General features: G+C 48.1%; 1 protein-coding gene across 2 annotated transcripts in view; it reads left to right on the top strand.

Annotated features, from left to right (window-relative positions):
* Positions 1–17,577, top strand: part of WNT5B (Wnt family member 5B) — a 155,680-nt gene extending 138,103 nt beyond the window's left edge. For both annotated transcript variants that reach the window (XM_075602370.1, XM_075602369.1), the window contains exon 5: positions 15,266–17,577. In XM_075602370.1, the coding sequence (XP_075458485.1) occupies positions 15,266–15,724 (459 nt within the window). In that variant the 3' untranslated portion in view covers positions 15,725–17,577. The remainder of the gene's footprint in view (positions 1–15,265) is intronic.
* The last annotated feature ends 298 nt before the right edge of the window (positions 17,578–17,875 follow it).

Raw genomic sequence — 17,875 nt, 5'->3', positions numbered from 1 at the left:
GCACCTTGTGACCAGTGGTCTCCTCTCTTTGTGCCTATAAGCGCCACAATTAGATGGTAAGCTCTTCGAGGCAGGGACTCGTCGCTGTGCCTGCAGAATGCTATGTACGGCATTGCATACAATGCTTGATAAGGGAAATAAATGGTAGCATTATAGTGGCACGTATGCCAGGTCCCCAGTGGCCGCCGCTGTGGCGTGCGCGCCGCACAGCCCTCTATGGGTCAGGCCCCAGTGGGCGTGTGTGTGTGGGCGCGCAAGGCGCTGTGACGCGTCCGCTGGCAGGGAAGACAAGAATTTTGTCTTCCCATGACGCAGTCACGTGGTCGGCACGCAGCCAATGGAAGAGCATGCCCCCGTCATGGCCGCACTCCCGTCATGGCCCCGGCCCCCTAGAGCTCCCCAAGAGACCGCCGATCACGGCTGCAGTCTGTGCACGCGCTGCCATGCCGCCAGGCGCGCGTGCAGCAGGGAGGACAGGGGCTGTATTCTAAGCCATAGTGCTTTTGTGGGTAAAATGATACCGGGACCCTAAGCAAAGAAAAATGAATTTTAGATTTAAACTACAATAAATAATTCATCTTTAAATCAAGAAATGTGTTAGAAAAGGCATTTGTCCGCCTCTTTCCCAGCCCCACTGCTAGTCATTACAGAGTAGTCACTAGAATCTTTTTGATCCATTAAGCAAAAGTACGTGGGGAGGGGGGGGGGGAATAAAAAGTTTTCCCCCCAGTGCCCCGCCTCGGGTAAAAGGGACTGCAGCTGTAATCCTGATGCATGGAGACTGGGGGTGAGACATTTCCAGGTCTTCCGCATGATAAGTTTGTATCCTAGCACAGGGGTGCTCAACTCCAGTGTGCAAGCCTCCCGCAACAGGTCAGTGTGCAAGCCTCCCGCAACAGGTCAGGATTTAAGGATATCCCAGCTTCAGCACAGGTGACTCAGTTTGATTGAGCCACCTGTGCTGAAGCAGGGACTGATTGAGCCACCTCTGTTGAAGCAGGGATATCCTTAGAGCCTGACCTGTTTGTGGCCCTTGAGTTCCGGAGTTGCCTCCCCTGTCCTGAAACTTCAGTGATGTGGAAACGACTACACAACGACACAGGGCCCCTGGGAGCCAGACACACCCGTCCTGCTCGCCCCTCTTGCATCTCACCCCCAGGCCCATAAAACTTGGATAAAGCTAATAAACAGAATCTCACCTGGGGGTCAGTGTCCGCCCCTCCACCCCCCACCCTCACAGCTGCAATGTACCAGCAATAAACCTTTATCACACCTCACTCACAGCACAAATGTTAGCTTCCCAGGCCGTTTGGCTGAGAGGGGGTGGGGTGTTTATTTTTGCTCTCCCCCCCCCCCCCCCCAGGCTGGGGGCTCCCATGTTTATGACCCTCATTTCTTTGTTTATGTTGTTTTCTGTTGTTCTGACACTTCCTCTCTTTTCAGCTGCCCCCCCCCCCCCAATATAAACTCCCCCCTCCTGGTCTCCCTGTGTCTGTCCTACCTGAGACTCTATCTTTCCTCCTGCGTTTCTTAGCTACCAATCACTTTTTTGTTAACTATTACACTGCTGGCAGCATACATAATGGCACAGAGGGATATGTAGCAGACAGTAGGCTCAGCGCTGTACATACAACTTTGCAGAGCCAAACAGTAGGACAATGGAACCCCTATAATCACAATGTCTTACTCTCTGCGTTGCGTGTGTAGTTTAAGGATGTTGAGGGAGTTCTTACTGTGCACTGTGTGGTTATGATTCCCTGTCCCAAAGAGCTTACAATCTAATTTTACTTCCAAAGGTTCACCCACCAGGCAGTGACATAACCCCCAGCATCTCCCCCAGTCACCCTAATATCCCAGTTTGCACAAAAAAGCATCAATAGGTCAGAGATGAATGTGTATTTTTTTTACTTCTATGTACAACAATAGAATGCAAGGAATGACCTAATTACATCTCTGGGGTTTAAATATCACCTCTATGCTGACGACACTCAAATTTACTTTTCAACCCCTGACCTTACACCTGCTGTACAGACCAAAGTCTTAGAATGTATCTCTGCTATATCATCCTGGATGGCCCTCCACTGACAAAAACAGAGCTCCTTATACTTCCTCTCAAACCTGGCCCTACTACCTCCTTCCACATTACTGTTGGAAGTACCATCATTCACCCAGTAGCCCAAGCACGCTGCCTAGGGGTCACACGCGACTCCTCTCTCACATTCAAAATGTTTCTAAAACCTGTCGCTTTTTCCTCCGCAGTATTACAAAGATTCGCCCTTTCCTCTGTTGCTCGACTGCTAAAACTTTGACTCAGGCCCTCATTCTCTCTTGTCTCGATTACTGTAACCTCCTGCTGTCCGGCCTTCCTGCCTCCCACCTGTCTCCCTTACAATCTAGGGAGAGGTGGGGTTACAAAAAAACCCTTGCAATGTTGCTCAAAGTATATCCAGCCTTGACACATTTATATTTGTTTATAAGTTCCCAAACAGCACAATAAATCCTTTAACATTGTCCCACGAAGCCACATATGAACATCAGTAGTACTGTACAGGCATACCCCGGTTTAAGGACACTCACTTTAAGTACACTCGCGAGTAAGGACATATCGCCCAATAGGCAAACAGCAGCTCATGCATGCGCCTGTCGGCACATCCTGAACAGCAATACCAGCTCCCTACCTGTACCGAAGCTGTGCGCAAGCGGGGAGACTATAGAGCCTGTTACACATGCGTTATTTACATCAGTTATGCACATATATGACGATTGCAGTACAGTACATGCATCGATAAGTGGGGAAAAAGGTGCTTCACTTTAAGTATATTTTCGCTTTACATACATGCTCCGGTCCCATTGCGTACGTTAATGTGGGGTATGCCTGTACTGCACACTCAATACCTTATATGAGGTAGCAGTAATATCTACAATACTGGTCACATTTGAATATCAATGATGCTGTTTACTCATTAGCCTCTTGTTGGAGGTATATCTTGTATGATGTACTGTAACAGTAATGTCTTTGTTCAAAACACTGGTGAGTGTATATAAATTGAATAACTCACTTTTTGGCCGTGAGAAACTGGATGCTGTCGGCGTGGCTCCTACCGAGGATTGAACAACAGGAAAAAAAGCTTTGTGAGGCGGTGCAGCTGCCTTGGGGAAAAAATTGTGGACCGGGACCGCTCTGTCTGTACAAAAACTTTTATTGGCACATACAGCAAGACGTCCGCTCTTACGCGTTTCACGCAGCAGACCGTAAAAAAAAAAGTTAAAAAAAATAAATATATATATATACACATATATTTTTTTTTAACATGCTTAATAAGCAGTGGTTGACAAATCACCAAAAAATCTACTCGCCACAAAAAAAATCTACTCGCCACCTAGTACCAAACGTGTGCTACTTGGGCCAATATTTACTCGCCCGGGGGTTAAATCCACTCGCCCGGGGCGAGCAAATGTATAGGTTTGTCGAACACTGTTAATAAGTATTGTGACAGAAACCAGGGGATGGTAATAAATTCCGTATATAGGGCTCCCAGGATACTAAACAGTTTCTATCCTGTTTGGCCTGGGAGTGCAGCCTTATAATACATACACTCCATCCCACAGTTTGGCAAGCGCTGGAACTGAGGGGATGAGAGATCCAGACCAGAGTTTGTCTGCTGCCTGATTTCTGTCACCTGTCATGCTAATTAGGAATCAGGTATGTAAGACTGTTTTCCTGTTTGCTCTGGTCTCTCCACAAGAGCCAGGAGGCTGGAAGGCTGCTGAACTACAGAGGGGAGAAGCCTCTTCCCCTAACAGGTTCAATCTTTCTGTTCATTTGTATAAGACTGCAAAAGTACCTTGTTTTGTTGTTGGGAGTGGAAAAGCCACTTCCAACCCTGAGTCAGGGATATCTAAGTTAAGTTATCGCTCAGATGAGCAGCTTTTGTTTTGATCTGTTTTCTGTTGTATGCACTGTGGCAGTCTCAGTGCCTGGGACTGAATAAACCAGGCATAGCCTGTTTAAAGGAACAGTACGTGACGCCTCATCATTTAACCTACCCTAAAAGACCGTGTTCTAAACAGTCCCGGACAAACGACGGAGCCCCGGAGTAAGCCGTTTGTCACATATGGTGGAGAATGCGGGCAGAGCACTAGGGGGTCTGCGGGTTGAAGAACTTTGAAAGAAAAAAAAAAAAGAAAAAAAAAGTTTTTTCATCCTCTGCAAACAAGATGGAAGACGTGGTGGGTGCGCTGGTACGCAATGTCGCTGCCCAGAAAGACGCGAATGAAACCCAGCAACAGCTGTTAATAGCCCAGCAAGAAACTAATGCAAACCAGCAGCAGACGAATGCAGCCCAGCAACAGCTGCTAATAGCCCAGCAAGAGATTAATGCAAACCAGCAACAGGCGAATGCAAACCAGCAACAGGCGAATGCAAACCAGCAACAGACGAATGAAGCCCTGCAAAACGCGAATGCAAACCAGCAAGAGACAAACCGCTTGCTGAGAGAGGAGCAACAGCGGTTCGCTCAGGGCTTACAGCAGGAACTCGAGATCCTGAGGCGGACTATCAGTAACCTTCCACTGGCAGCGGCAGCCCCAGTTCCGAAAATGACCAGGGCAAGCCACTACCTTCAGAAGATGGGACCCTCGGATGATGTGGAAGCCTATCTTCTCACGTTTGAACGCACGGCACAGAGAGAGGGATGGCCAGAAGCTGAGTGGGCTGGTCTAATCGCACCCTTCCTAAGCGGCGAACCCCAGAAGGCTTACTTTGATCTAGAGCCAGCCGAAGCTAACGTCTATGCAAAATTGAAGTTCGAGATCCTCGCCCGCCTCGGCGTAACCACGGCTGTTCGCGCCCAAAGGTTTCACGCATGGTCCTTCACGATGGATAAGGCCACCCGAAGCCAGATGTATGACCTCATCCACCTCGCCCGGAAGTGGCTACAACCCGAGATCAACTCAGCCAGCCACATCGTGGAACGGTTGGTCATGGACCAGTTCTTGAGGAAACTTCCCTCTGCCTTACGCCGTTGGGTCAGTCGGAGTGACCCCCACAATGCGGATGAGCTTGTGGCCCTCGTAGAAAGGTACAATGCAGCAGAAGGGCACCCGCAACCCACAGTCGTGGAGCAACCCCATTACCCGAGGTTCCAGGACTCTTCCAGAGACGGTAAAAGGGTACCGGGGTTAAGGGGCGCTGAAGAGCGGCGACCACCTTCACGCAGCACCAGCAACAGTGGTTCGCACACTAAGGGCAATAGCCAACATGGGGAGCCGGGAAAAGGCTCTAAGTGGGACACAGACTATGTACCTAAATGTGTAAATTGTCATGAGAGGGGCCACACAGCAAAAATCTGCCCACTAAATGATGAGCCCATGCAATGCAACAGCGTGGAACCTTATTCGCTGTTGTCCCAATGTATGGGCCCTAGCCCAGAGGACCCCTTGAATAACCATCTGTGGGCATTTGTAAAGGTTAATGGTAAGAGGGTTCGGGCACTTCTTGACTCTGGGAGCATGGTCACACTAGTGTCCGAATACCTCTTGCCCATTAAGAAGAAACAGGGAAACAGTTCACAAAGAGTGGCAATTTGTTGTATACATGGGGATAATCATGAATATTCCACTGTTGATGTTTTTTTTGAAACAGAGTTTGGTTCTTTAGATTTCAAGGTGGGTATTGTACCCAAACTGGCACATGATGTGTTAATAGGGACCGACTTTCCCCATTTTCTAAAAATGTGGTCCCCCGCTCAGAATAGCGCCCAGAGTTCAATAGCGGACCATAACGAAGTATTAGAAGAAACAAATCCTTTCCCTTTTTCAGAAATGGAGGTTGACGAGGGCCCAAATAAGAAGGGGGAAAAGGAGGAGTGCTGTAAAATTCCCTTCCCCATCACTACTTTGGTAGGGAATACCCCAAATCAAGATGTTGAGCAGACACTTACCACCCCAGAACCGGATAAGACCCTCGCTGACCTAGAGGTCAGTCCTGGGAGTTTTAAGAAGGCCCAGTGGGAGGACCCCACATTAGCGGTAGCAAGGGGAAATATACGGGACCAGAATAGTACTCCTGGCCAACCAGATAGGTCACTTGCTTACCCCTACTTCGAGGTAGAGAACGACCTATTATATCGGGTTGATAAAAGGAAATCAGTTACAACTAAACAATTGTTGGTACCACGGACATTCCGTAACGTAGTATTACACCTCGCACATAGTCATCCATTGGGGGGACACCTAGGGGTGGAAAAGACAAAAGAAAAGGTTCTCCGAAGCTTCTATTGGCCTGGGGTTCTGGCAGAAATTACGAATTATTGTTCCTCATGCCCAGAATGTCAGATCACCGCCCCGTTCAAGGCGTACCGCAGCCCATTGGTACCCCTTCCCATAATAGAGGTACCATTTGACCGGATTGCTATGGATCTAGTAGGACCCCTAATAAAGTCTGCTAGGGGACATCAGCATATATTGGTAATATTAGATTATGCCACCCGATATCCGGAGGCAGTTCCCCTACGTAGCACGTCTGCTAAAAACATAGCAAAAGAGTTAGTAGTTCTGTTTTCCCGGGTCGGGATTCCTAAAGAGATTCTATCTGACCAGGGAACACCATTTATGTCCCAAGTAACAAAAGAGCTATGTAAACTCCTAAAAATCAAGCATCTCAGAACCTCAGTCTATCATCCACAAACAGATGGTTTAGTGGAAAGGTTCAATAAAACCTTAAAGAGCATGTTACGGCGGGCGGTTGATAAAGATGGGAAAAACTGGGATTGTTTGTTACCGTACCTGTTATTTGCCATTAGGGAAGTTCCCCAATCATCCACCGGCTTCTCCCCGTTTGAACTATTGTATGGCCGACACCCAAGGGGCTTACTGGATATAGCCAAAGAGACTTGGGAACACGAGGTTACCCCTTACAGAAGTGTAATAGAGCATGTTGCCCAGATGCAGGACCGCATTGCTGCAGTCCTACCCATAGTGAGGGAACACATGGAGAAAGCTCAAGAAGCACAGAGGAATACGTATAATAAGGGTGCTAGGGTCAGAATTTTTTTTCCAGGTGATAGGGTACTAGTTCTGGTTCCCACCGTGGAGAGTAAATTCCTTGCTAAATGGCATGGGCCATATGAGGTCTTGGAAAGAGTGGGAGAAGTAAATTATAAGGTAAGACAGCCAGGTAGGAGGAAACCTGAGCAAATTTACCATATAAACCTACTCAAGCCCTGGAAAGATAGAGAAGTCTTGTTAACCCTAGTACCCCCAGGTCCGTCAGAGAATCAAGAAACTGACCCAGAGGTTAGCATAGCTGAAACCCTGTCTGTTCATCAGAAACGAGAGGTTCAGAATTTAGTGAGAAGAAACAAAGAAATCTTCTCTATACGGCCAGGTAGAACTAGCGTAATTGAACATGACCTAGTCTCTGAACCGGGGGTCCGAGTTAACCTTAAACCGTACCGAATCCCAGAGGCCAAAAGAAAGGCTATAAGTTTAGAGGTTAAAAAAATGCTAAAACTAGGTGTAATTGAGGAATCCCAAAGTGGGTGGAACAGCCCTATAGTCTTAGTCCCAAAGCCAGATGGTACAACAAGGTTTTGTAATGACTACCGGAAACTAAACGCGGTGTCAAAATTTGATACTTATCCTATGCCCAGGGTAGATGAACTTGTAGAGAGACTGGGCAAAGCCCGATATCTCACAACCCTAGACCTAACAAAAGGGTACTGGCAGGTTCCCCTCACAGAAAGGGCAAAAGAAAAGACAGCCTTCTCAACCCCAGACGGCCTCTTTCAGTATAAGGTGTTGCCTTTTGGCTTACATGGAGCTCCTGCCACATTCCAAAGAATGATGGATAAAATTTTAAAACCACATGCTCGGTATGCTGCCGCCTACCTGGATGATGTGGTAATCCATAGTGAAGATTGGCAATCCCACCTTCCAAAGGTCCAAGCTGTGCTTGACGCAGTCCGGTCTGCTGGACTAACTGCTAACCCCGCTAAATGCACTATTGGTCTGGAGGAGGCCAAGTATCTGGGATATTCTATTGGCAGAGGTTTACTCAAACCCCAAACACTCAAAGTGGAGGCGATACAAAATTGGCCAAGGCCAGTTACAAAAAAACAAGTAAGGACCTTTTTGGGGTTAATTGGGTACTATAGAAGGTTTATTCCCAATTTTGCAACTAAGGCAACCCCACTAACTGACCTCACAAAAGCAAGAGGACCACTAATGGTAAAGTGGTCCCCCGAAACCGAACAAGCCTTTAGAAGCCTGAAAGAAGCTCTCTGTGCCCAACCAGTGTTGGTCACACCTGACTTCTCCAAAGAGTTCGTAGTCCAAACCGACGCATCTGAGGTAGGGCTGGGGGCGGTACTCTCCCAGGAGTCTCAAGGTGAGGAGCACCCCATCCTTTATTTAAGTAGGAAACTAAATCCCCAGGAGAAAAATTACTCCATAGTAGAGAAAGAGTGTCTCGCAATAAAGTGGGCTGTAGAGACGCTCAAATACTACCTGTTGGGGAGAAAATTCCGGTTGGTCACAGATCATGCACCCCTTACCTGGATGTGTCAAAACAGGGAAAAGAATGCTAGAGTGACCAGGTGGTTCCTAAGCCTACAACCCTTTAAATTTTCTGTGGAACACAGGTCAGGGCACAAACATGGCAATGCTGACGGGTTGTCAAGGATGCACTCCCTAATATCCATAGTCGCTCATCCCTCGAGGTCTGAGCTGGGGGGGAGGATATGTGACAGAAACCAGGGGATGGTAATAAATTCCGTATATAGGGCTCCCAGGATACTAAACAGTTTCTATCCTGTTTGGCCTGGGAGTGCAGCCTTATAATACATACACTCCATCCCACAGTTTGGCAAGCGCTGGAACTGAGGGGATGAGAGATCCAGACCAGAGTTTGTCTGCTGCCTGATTTCTGTCACCTGTCATGCTAATTAGGAATCAGGTATGTAAGACTGTTTTCCTGTTTGCTCTGGTCTCTCCACAAGAGCCAGGAGGCTGGAAGGCTGCTGAACTACAGAGGGGAGAAGCCTCTTCCCCTAACAGGTTCAATCTTTCTGTTCATTTGTATAAGACTGCAAAAGTACCTTGTTTTGTTGTTGGGAGTGGAAAAGCCACTTCCAACCCTGAGTCAGGGATATCTAAGTTAAGTTATCGCTCAGATGAGCAGCTTTTGTTTTGATCTGTTTTCTGTTGTATGCACTGTGGCAGTCTCAGTGCCTGGGACTGAATAAACCAGGCATAGCCTGTTTAAAGGAACAGTACGTGACGCCTCATCATTTAACCTACCCTAAAAGACCGTGTTCTAAACAGTCCCGGACAAACGACGGAGCCCCGGAGTAAGCCGTTTGTCACAGTATATATCTATTAATTATTATTATTTGTAACTTCTCAATCACCTCGGTTTTCCTAGAAATTTCCAATTACCGGTAACGTGACCGTTTTTAGTTATTTGCGTCCTGTTAACCATGAATATCCCGCGCTAATTCCCGGGCCTCCGTGTATCAGTTTGACTAACGACGGCTTTATAATTAATATACAGACAAGGCGCAAAACAAAAACCACAATTCCCCTCTGGTTTCGGAGACTTGACAGTGTTATCAGTAAAAGACATTAGATAAATATTGTAAAAACCCTCCAAAGTTTTTGTTCACCGTGGAAAAGATAAAAGTAAAACTTAACTTTTTTTGTAGATTTTGGCCTTAGTAAGACACTGAAACAGAGAACAAGGGGAGCGCGGATGAATAATACTGAAATCACAACCTTAAAGTCTCAAGGTAGGCTTGTGATTTCAGTATTATTCATCCACGCTCCCCATGTTCTCTGTTTCCTTGTCCATCCATTCGGGGTACAATGAAAAGTCCCCTAGAGGGTTCGAGCAGCGGTCAGGGGCCCTTGAAGGCGCGCACGGAAATTGTGAGTCACGCAGGGTCCTCTGCTCACGGTAATATATTTTTTTTATTACTTTATTGTCAATCCTTCTAGAGAGAGCGCCCAGGTATTTTTTGTCTACTTAGTGAGAAACTGCCATTTAAGTCTCTAGTGGTCTTTGTTGATTGGGCGTTACGGTCTTGTACGCCTCTGTGTGACATTAGCCGAACCCACAGAACCTTCTCTGAGCAGATAAACGGGAGGGGGATTTTTCTGATAAGAGTTTTGGTGTCTGTTTACCTAGAAAAAAAGTAAATAAATATAACGTCTGTAATCCGCTTTAATGAGCCTCACACGGAGCTCACTTTCAGAAAAGTTATCACATGCTCGGACGCGTTATCACATGCTCGGACGCGTTATCACATACTCGGGCGCGTTATCACATGCTCGGACGCGTTATCGCATGCTCGGACGTGTTATCGCATGCTTGGACACGATATCACATGCTCGGGCACGTTATCACATGCTTGTTATCACATACTCGGACACGTTATTGCATACTCGGACACGTTATTGCATACTCGGACACGTTATGGCATACTCGGACACGTTATCACATACTCGGGCGCGTTATCGCATGCTCGGACGCGTTATCGCATGCTCGGACGTGTTATCGCATGCTTGGACACGATATCACATGCTCGGGCACGTTATCACATGCTCGTTATCACATACTCGGACACGTTATCGCATACTCGGACACGTTATCGCATGCTCGGACACGTTATCGCATGCTCGGAAACGTTATCGCATGCTCGTTATCACATACTCGGGCACGTTATCGCATGCTCGGACGCGTTATCGCATGCTCTGACGCGTTATCGCATGCTCGGACACGTTATCGCATGCTCGTTATCTCATACTCGGGCACGTTATCGCATGCTCGGACACGTTATCACATACTCGACACGTTATCGCATGCTCGGACACGTTATCGCATGCTCGGACGCGTTATAGCATGCTCGGACGCATTATAGCATACTCTGACACGTCTTCATATATTCGGACACGTTATCACATACCCGGACACGTTATCACATACCCGGACACATCACATACTCGGACCCGTTATCACATGCTCGTTATCACATACTCTGACACGTTATCGCATACTCGGACACGTTGTCGCATGTTCGTTATCACATACTTGGACACATTAACGCATACTCGGACACGTTATCGCATACTCGGACGTGTTATCGCATACTCGGACGTGTTATCGCATACTCGGACGTGTTATCGCATACTCGGACGTGTTATCGCATACTCTGGACACGTTATGATATGCAAAGACACGTTATCACATACTCGGACACGTTATCACATACTCGGGCACGTTATCACATACTCGGGCACGTTATCACATACTCGGGCACGTTATCACATACTCGGGCACGTTACCACATACTCGGGCACGTTACCACATACTCGGGCACGTTATCACATACTAGGACACGTTATCACATACTCTGACACGTTATAATATGCACAGATGCGTTATCACATACTCGGACACGTTATCGCATGCTTGGACATGTTATCGCATGCTCGGACACGTTATCGCATGCTCGGATATGTTATCGCATGCTCGGACACGTTATCGCATGCTCGGACACGTTATCGCATGCTCGGACACGTTATCGCATGCTCGGACGCGTTATCACATGCTCAGACGCGTTATATACCCAGACACGTTATCACTTACTCAGATGCTTTATCATGTGCTCAGATGCGTTATCACATATGCATACACGTTATGATATGCACGGACAGGTTATCACTTGTTCATTCGCGTTATCACGTGCTCGTACACATTATCACATGCTAAGCTGCGTTATCACATATGCATACACGTTATCACATGGATCTATGTAGCAATGCTGCACTTGAAAAGCTCATTATTACGTTTCCTGCCAGATGGGCCCCTCTAGTGGTGAAGGAGTTAAACAAGCTTGTTACATCTCGAGCAGATGATTACCAGGAAGGTTGCACTGCCTGAGACAGAGCATGCATACTGTACATTCACTGACTATGTATGTATGTATACACAGTGCCGACGGTGCAGGGTGTGGTACTGGAGTTTGCCACACAGCGGAGGCAGCGTGCAGATTATGGGCTAATCTTTATATTGGTTTAGGAAGCCACATGGGCTGGGTAAGGATTTATACCCATCAGGAAGCTGGAAGGATTCCAGAGACAATTAAACTTTTCATTGTAATTCCCTGTAAATTTGCATTTCTCACGCCAAAACCATATGTGCTGAAGCAGTGGCTCAGTGAGTATAGAGACTGAAAACAATGACACTGAGTTTGAATCAGGGGAACCTGGTTTATTCCCTGCTGTCGGCTCCTTGTGACCTTGGGCAAATCACTTTACCTCCCTGTGCCTCAGGCACCAGAAAATAGATTGTAAGCTCCACGGGGCAGGGACCAGTGGCCGGCAAAAAAATGCTATGTACAGCACTGTTGGACCTATACAAGGAAAAAAATTCTCCGTATAGGGCTATTCTTCTGCACTTCTTCCCTTCCAAGTATTCTACAATACTTTCACTCCGTTTGCCCCCCTCGGCCTCCTCTGGAAGGCTACTCCATGTATCTAATACTATTTTAGTAACACAGAACTTGTCTCCCTGATTCTGTGTCCTGCTGCTGTTCTTTCTCTGAAACGTGCTTCCCTCCTGCACTTTATTATAAAACCTCTAGCAGAGGTGTCTCCCTCCCAGAAGACGACGGCCCCCTGTGTGTGGCTGAAAGCTTTGTACACATCACAGCATGTTCTGCTTTATTTGCCCTAATTGCCCAGTTCCTGTGCAGGCGAATAGGGCTTTTAATATGGTAATACTTATTACTGCTGGGGGAATGTAACACTGCAGGAGAGCCCTACAGAGCAACACTCCACATACATACAGACACCACTGCACAGTGACAGAGACACTCGCGCGCACACTCACAGTGACAGAGACATGCACACACACATACAGTGACAGAGAGACATGCACACACATACAGTAACAGAGAGACATGCACACACACATACAGTGACAGAGAGACATGCACACACATACAGTGACAGAGAGACCTGCACACACACATACACTGACAGAGAGACCTGCACACACACATACACTGACAGAGAGACATGCACACACACATACAGTGACAGAGAGACCTGCACACACACATACAGTGACAGAGAGACCTGCACACACACATACAGTGACAGAAAGACATGCACACACAATTGACAGAGAGACATGCGCACATACATGGTGACACCGAGACGCGCACACACAGTGACACGGAGATATGCGCGCACACACAGTGACACGGAGAGACGCGCACACACAGTGACACGGAGATATGCGCGCACACACAATGACACGGAGAGACACGCACACACAGTGACACGGAGAGACACGCACACACAGTGACACGGAGAGACACGCACACACAGTGACACGGAGAGACGCGCACACACAGTGACACGGAGAGACGCGCGCACACAGTGACATGGAGAGACGCGCACACACAGTGACACGGAGAGACGCGCGCACACAGTGACACGGAGAGACACGCACACACAGTGACACGGAAAGACACGCACACACAGTGACATAGAGAGACCCACACAGTGACACGGAGAGACATGCACGCAGTGACACAGTGACACGGAGAGACATGCACGCACACACTGACACGGAGAGAAATGCACACACAGTGACACGGAAAGACACGCACACACAGTGACACGGAGAGACCCACACAGTGACACGGAGAGACATGCACGCACAGTGACACGGAAAGACACGCACACACAGTGACACGGAGAGACCCACACAGTGACACGGAGAGACATGCATGCACACACTGACACGGAGAGACATGCACACACAGTGACACGGGAAAGACACGCACACACAGTGACATGGAGAGACCCACACAGTGACACGGAGAGACATGCACGCAGTGACACAGTGACACTGAGAGACATGCACGCACACACTGACACGGAGAGACATACACACACAGTGACACGGAAAGACACGCACACACAGTGACATGGAGAGACATGCACGCAGTGACACAGTGACACGGAGAGACCCACACAGTGACACGGAGAGACACGCACACACAGTGACATGGAGAGACACACACAGTGACACGGAGAGACACGCACACACAGTGACATGGAGAGACGCGCACACACAGTGACATGGAGAGACACACACAGTGATATGGAGAGACACGCACACAGTGACATGGAGAGACACACACAGTGACACGGAGAGACACGCACACACAGTGACATGGAGAGACACACACAGTGACACGGAGAGACACGCACACACAGTGACATGGAGAGACACACACAGTGACACGGAGAGACACGCACACACAGTGACATGGAGAGATACGCACAGTGACACGGCGAGACACGCACACACAGTGACATGGAGAGACACACACAGTGACACGGAGAGACACACACACAGTGACAGAGAGCGATTTGCTAAGCATTACATTAATGTGCATGGCAATTCTGTTTAATATGCTAATTGCTGGGGTTCTCTGCAAAGCGCTATATCTGCATCATGCTGAGACTTGGGTAGGAACGTTTCACAGGGAGGCACATTTTGGGGATAAACACTACAAATGTCACAACTACATTTTAAAAAGTTTCACTCATCTCGAAACAAGAAACACACAATGACAGATACACTTTCACAGTGACAAACAATGGCAACTAAACACATGCAGAATACAACAGCGAGACACACACACACATACACATACGCAATGACAGATGGGCAAACGCGTGCACTGGCACAGACATGTGTCCCTGTGTCTGAGTGACACTAACACACACTCTGTCAGACACTGTTATCCACAGCAGACAGATTAGCGGGATTAGTAGCTATTTAACCTAGTTTCAACATGAAGAGACCTATGTCCCACGGTCTTCCCTCCCCCCTGCAAGGTGACACAGGACAGGCAATATGACAAACATTGATGCTGTATTAAACGTGTGCGTGTGCGTGTGCGTGTGTGTGTGTGTGTGTGTAGAATGGGAGTAAAGGCATTGATATGGGTAAAATTAATGATTCCAGGTAATTAGCCAGGATATTAATGAGCTATGATTATAATTGCAATTAGCTATGATATTGATAATGATGGTAATTATCTGTGATATTAATGGACATAGTAATGAGCTGAGAGTGCTGATGAATGTTTGACACTTGTGCTTGTGGTTATTGGCCGTGATCTTGATGAGGATGATGATGATGATGATGGTACCTGACCGTGCTCTTCCTCCTCTTTCTCAGGCTGTGTATAAACTGGCTGACGTGGCCTGCAAGTGCCACGGGGTGTCGGGATCCTGCAGCTTGAAGACCTGCTGGCTGCAGCTCGCCGACTTCCGCAAGGTGGGCGAACACCTGAAGGAGAAGTACGACAGCGCGGCCGCCATGCGCCTGAACCGGCGCAGCAAGCTGGAGCAGGTGAACCAGCGTTTCAACTCCCCCACCGCCGAGGACCTGGTGTACCTGGACCCCAGCCCGGACTACTGCCTGCGCAACGAGACCACGGGCTCGCAGGGCACCCAGGGCCGGCTCTGCAACAAGACGTCGGAGGGCATGGACGGCTGCGAGCTGATGTGCTGCGGGCGCGGGTATGACCAGTTCAAGACGGTGCAGGTGGAGCGCTGCCACTGCAAGTTTCACTGGTGCTGCTTTGTCAAGTGCAAGAAGTGCACCGAAATCGTGGACCAATACGTGTGCAAGTAACGTGGCACCACACCCCTCTTCTCCTCCTCCTCCCCCCCACCCCTCCACCCACGTGCATCCTAAGACACCCCCCCCCCCCCTCTCTGTGCACAAAGAGTGCAGGTGCCAAAAATATATATATGTATAGGATATAACAAATATATATGTGTAGATATATATATATATATATATTTTATATGTGTATAAAGGAATGGGCACCCTGTGTATTAGAGAAGAGCAGCAGGTGAGGGGTTAAGTGACGGTTATAATGTAAAGGACTTGTTGGGCAGGATTGTTGGTGGAGTGGGGGTGGCTGTTGGGGGTGAGGCCCGGGGCGGAGGATGCGGGGAGTCTGTGTTGCCCGGGGCTGGCAGATTGGAAGGCGTTGTTCCCCGCAGACGGGAGCCCCGCAGAGCTGCTGGGAAGAGGGGGTCGGTGATGGGAGAGCCGGGGCTGCTCTGTTTAACGCTCGCCGGCCCAGCACTTTTCCCCGTTGGTATGGCACATCACGAGAAGGAAGATGCTGCAGACATTGCAGCCAGAGCAGCGTCTGTGTGGCTGAAGGATTGAGCCACAGACAGGCGGACTATGCGTGGCAGCTGGGCTTTCTCCTGCCCACGGACATCGGGCAGAACCTCCGCAGGGGTATATTCTGGTGCACAGGCCTCGTTGTGACTGACATAAGCATCACTTTGACTTTCTTGTCGAGGGAAATGAAATGGAAACAGCTTTGCTTGTTTTGGGAGGAATACAGCTCCCCCCAACCGCCAAAATGACAGCATGTTGCACTGTATAATGATATGGGGTATCTATAAACACCTCCATCCCCTTTAGAATAAGCTATACTGCATAATGTTATAGAGTACCTCTATAAGCCCACACCCCTTCTACAATGGACATGCTACACTGTGTAATGGTACTGAGTATCTCTAAACCTCCACCACCTTCAGAATGAACGTTCTGTACTGTATGGTACAGAGTAGCTTTATACTCCCACCCCCTTCATAGTAAGCTTACAACCCTGTATAATGACGCCGAGTAGCGCCACACTTCTACATCATTCACAACAAAAATGCTACATTGTATAGTGATACGCCGTATATTTAAACATCCCCAGAAAATGTAGACATCAGCTAGCTTCGACAGGCCCTTACCAGGTCTGCCATGGTGAGTCCGTGTGCTGCGCACAGTAATAGTCAATGGAGAGCAAACCTTAACGGCGGAGGCTTCTCTGCTGGTCTTTAATGTGGGTAAAATATCTGTAGGTGTTGGGGGAAAGCGGCTGTAATTATTAGTGGGTTTCTGCAAATGTCTTGAGGAAATTTGGCTGGTAATAATGTGCAGCGTGTCGCGTTATGTGGGAAGGGGCTAAGGTTAGGCAAAGCTGCTTATTAAAGGGGCAATTATTGGGGGGGGGGGGGGAAATGCCAGTGACGAGCTTAACCGCATCACTACCACACAGGCCAGCAATGGACTGTGGATCGCTGTGTTCCAGGCTGTGACACGGGGTGACGTCTCCCACATATTTCCCCTGTATCTGTTCATTTGTAATGCTTGGGTTTGCTATTTATTTCACGAGTGGAAACACGGAGACTCATTTCTCGCGCTCTCCGGAGGAACAAGGCTGGATGTGGGAAGTTGGCGCAATTGCGCGCGTGTAAATATCTCTGCTGTCCTCAGGATTGTCACAAGGCCGCTTCCTCTCTCCTCCGCCAAGGAGGAAACGCAGACAACCCCCACGGGGAGAGGCTGGGAGAGAGGAGGAGGGACATATGGCGGAGGAGGCAAATTGTGTATAATTCATCTCTATGCTTTGTACGTTTGAAAATATTGTATCTTAAAAGTTTTACCACAAAAAAGACGACACACAGAGATAGAGTTGTGTTGTGCACTTTGTGTAATGTGTCCTGCGTTATTCACAGCGGTGCAAACACACTCATTTCACTCCTAGGAGGTGCTGAAAATGCTAAGCAACATAATAGCATGCTATGCACCATCATAACACGCTAAGCATAATAGTAACATGAAAAGCAACACAATATTATTAAAAACACCATAGTAACACTAAGCATCATAATAACACGATAAGCAACATCATAACATGAAAAGCCATATAATAACACGTTAAGCAACATAACATGCTAAGCCATATAATAACACACTAAGCAACAT

This window comes from Ascaphus truei, chromosome 5 (genome assembly GCF_040206685.1).
Source record: "Ascaphus truei isolate aAscTru1 chromosome 5, aAscTru1.hap1, whole genome shotgun sequence".
In the NCBI taxonomy this organism is placed as follows: domain Eukaryota; kingdom Metazoa; phylum Chordata; class Amphibia; order Anura; family Ascaphidae; genus Ascaphus; species Ascaphus truei.
This window is presented reverse-complemented; position numbering and strand designations above follow the sequence as displayed.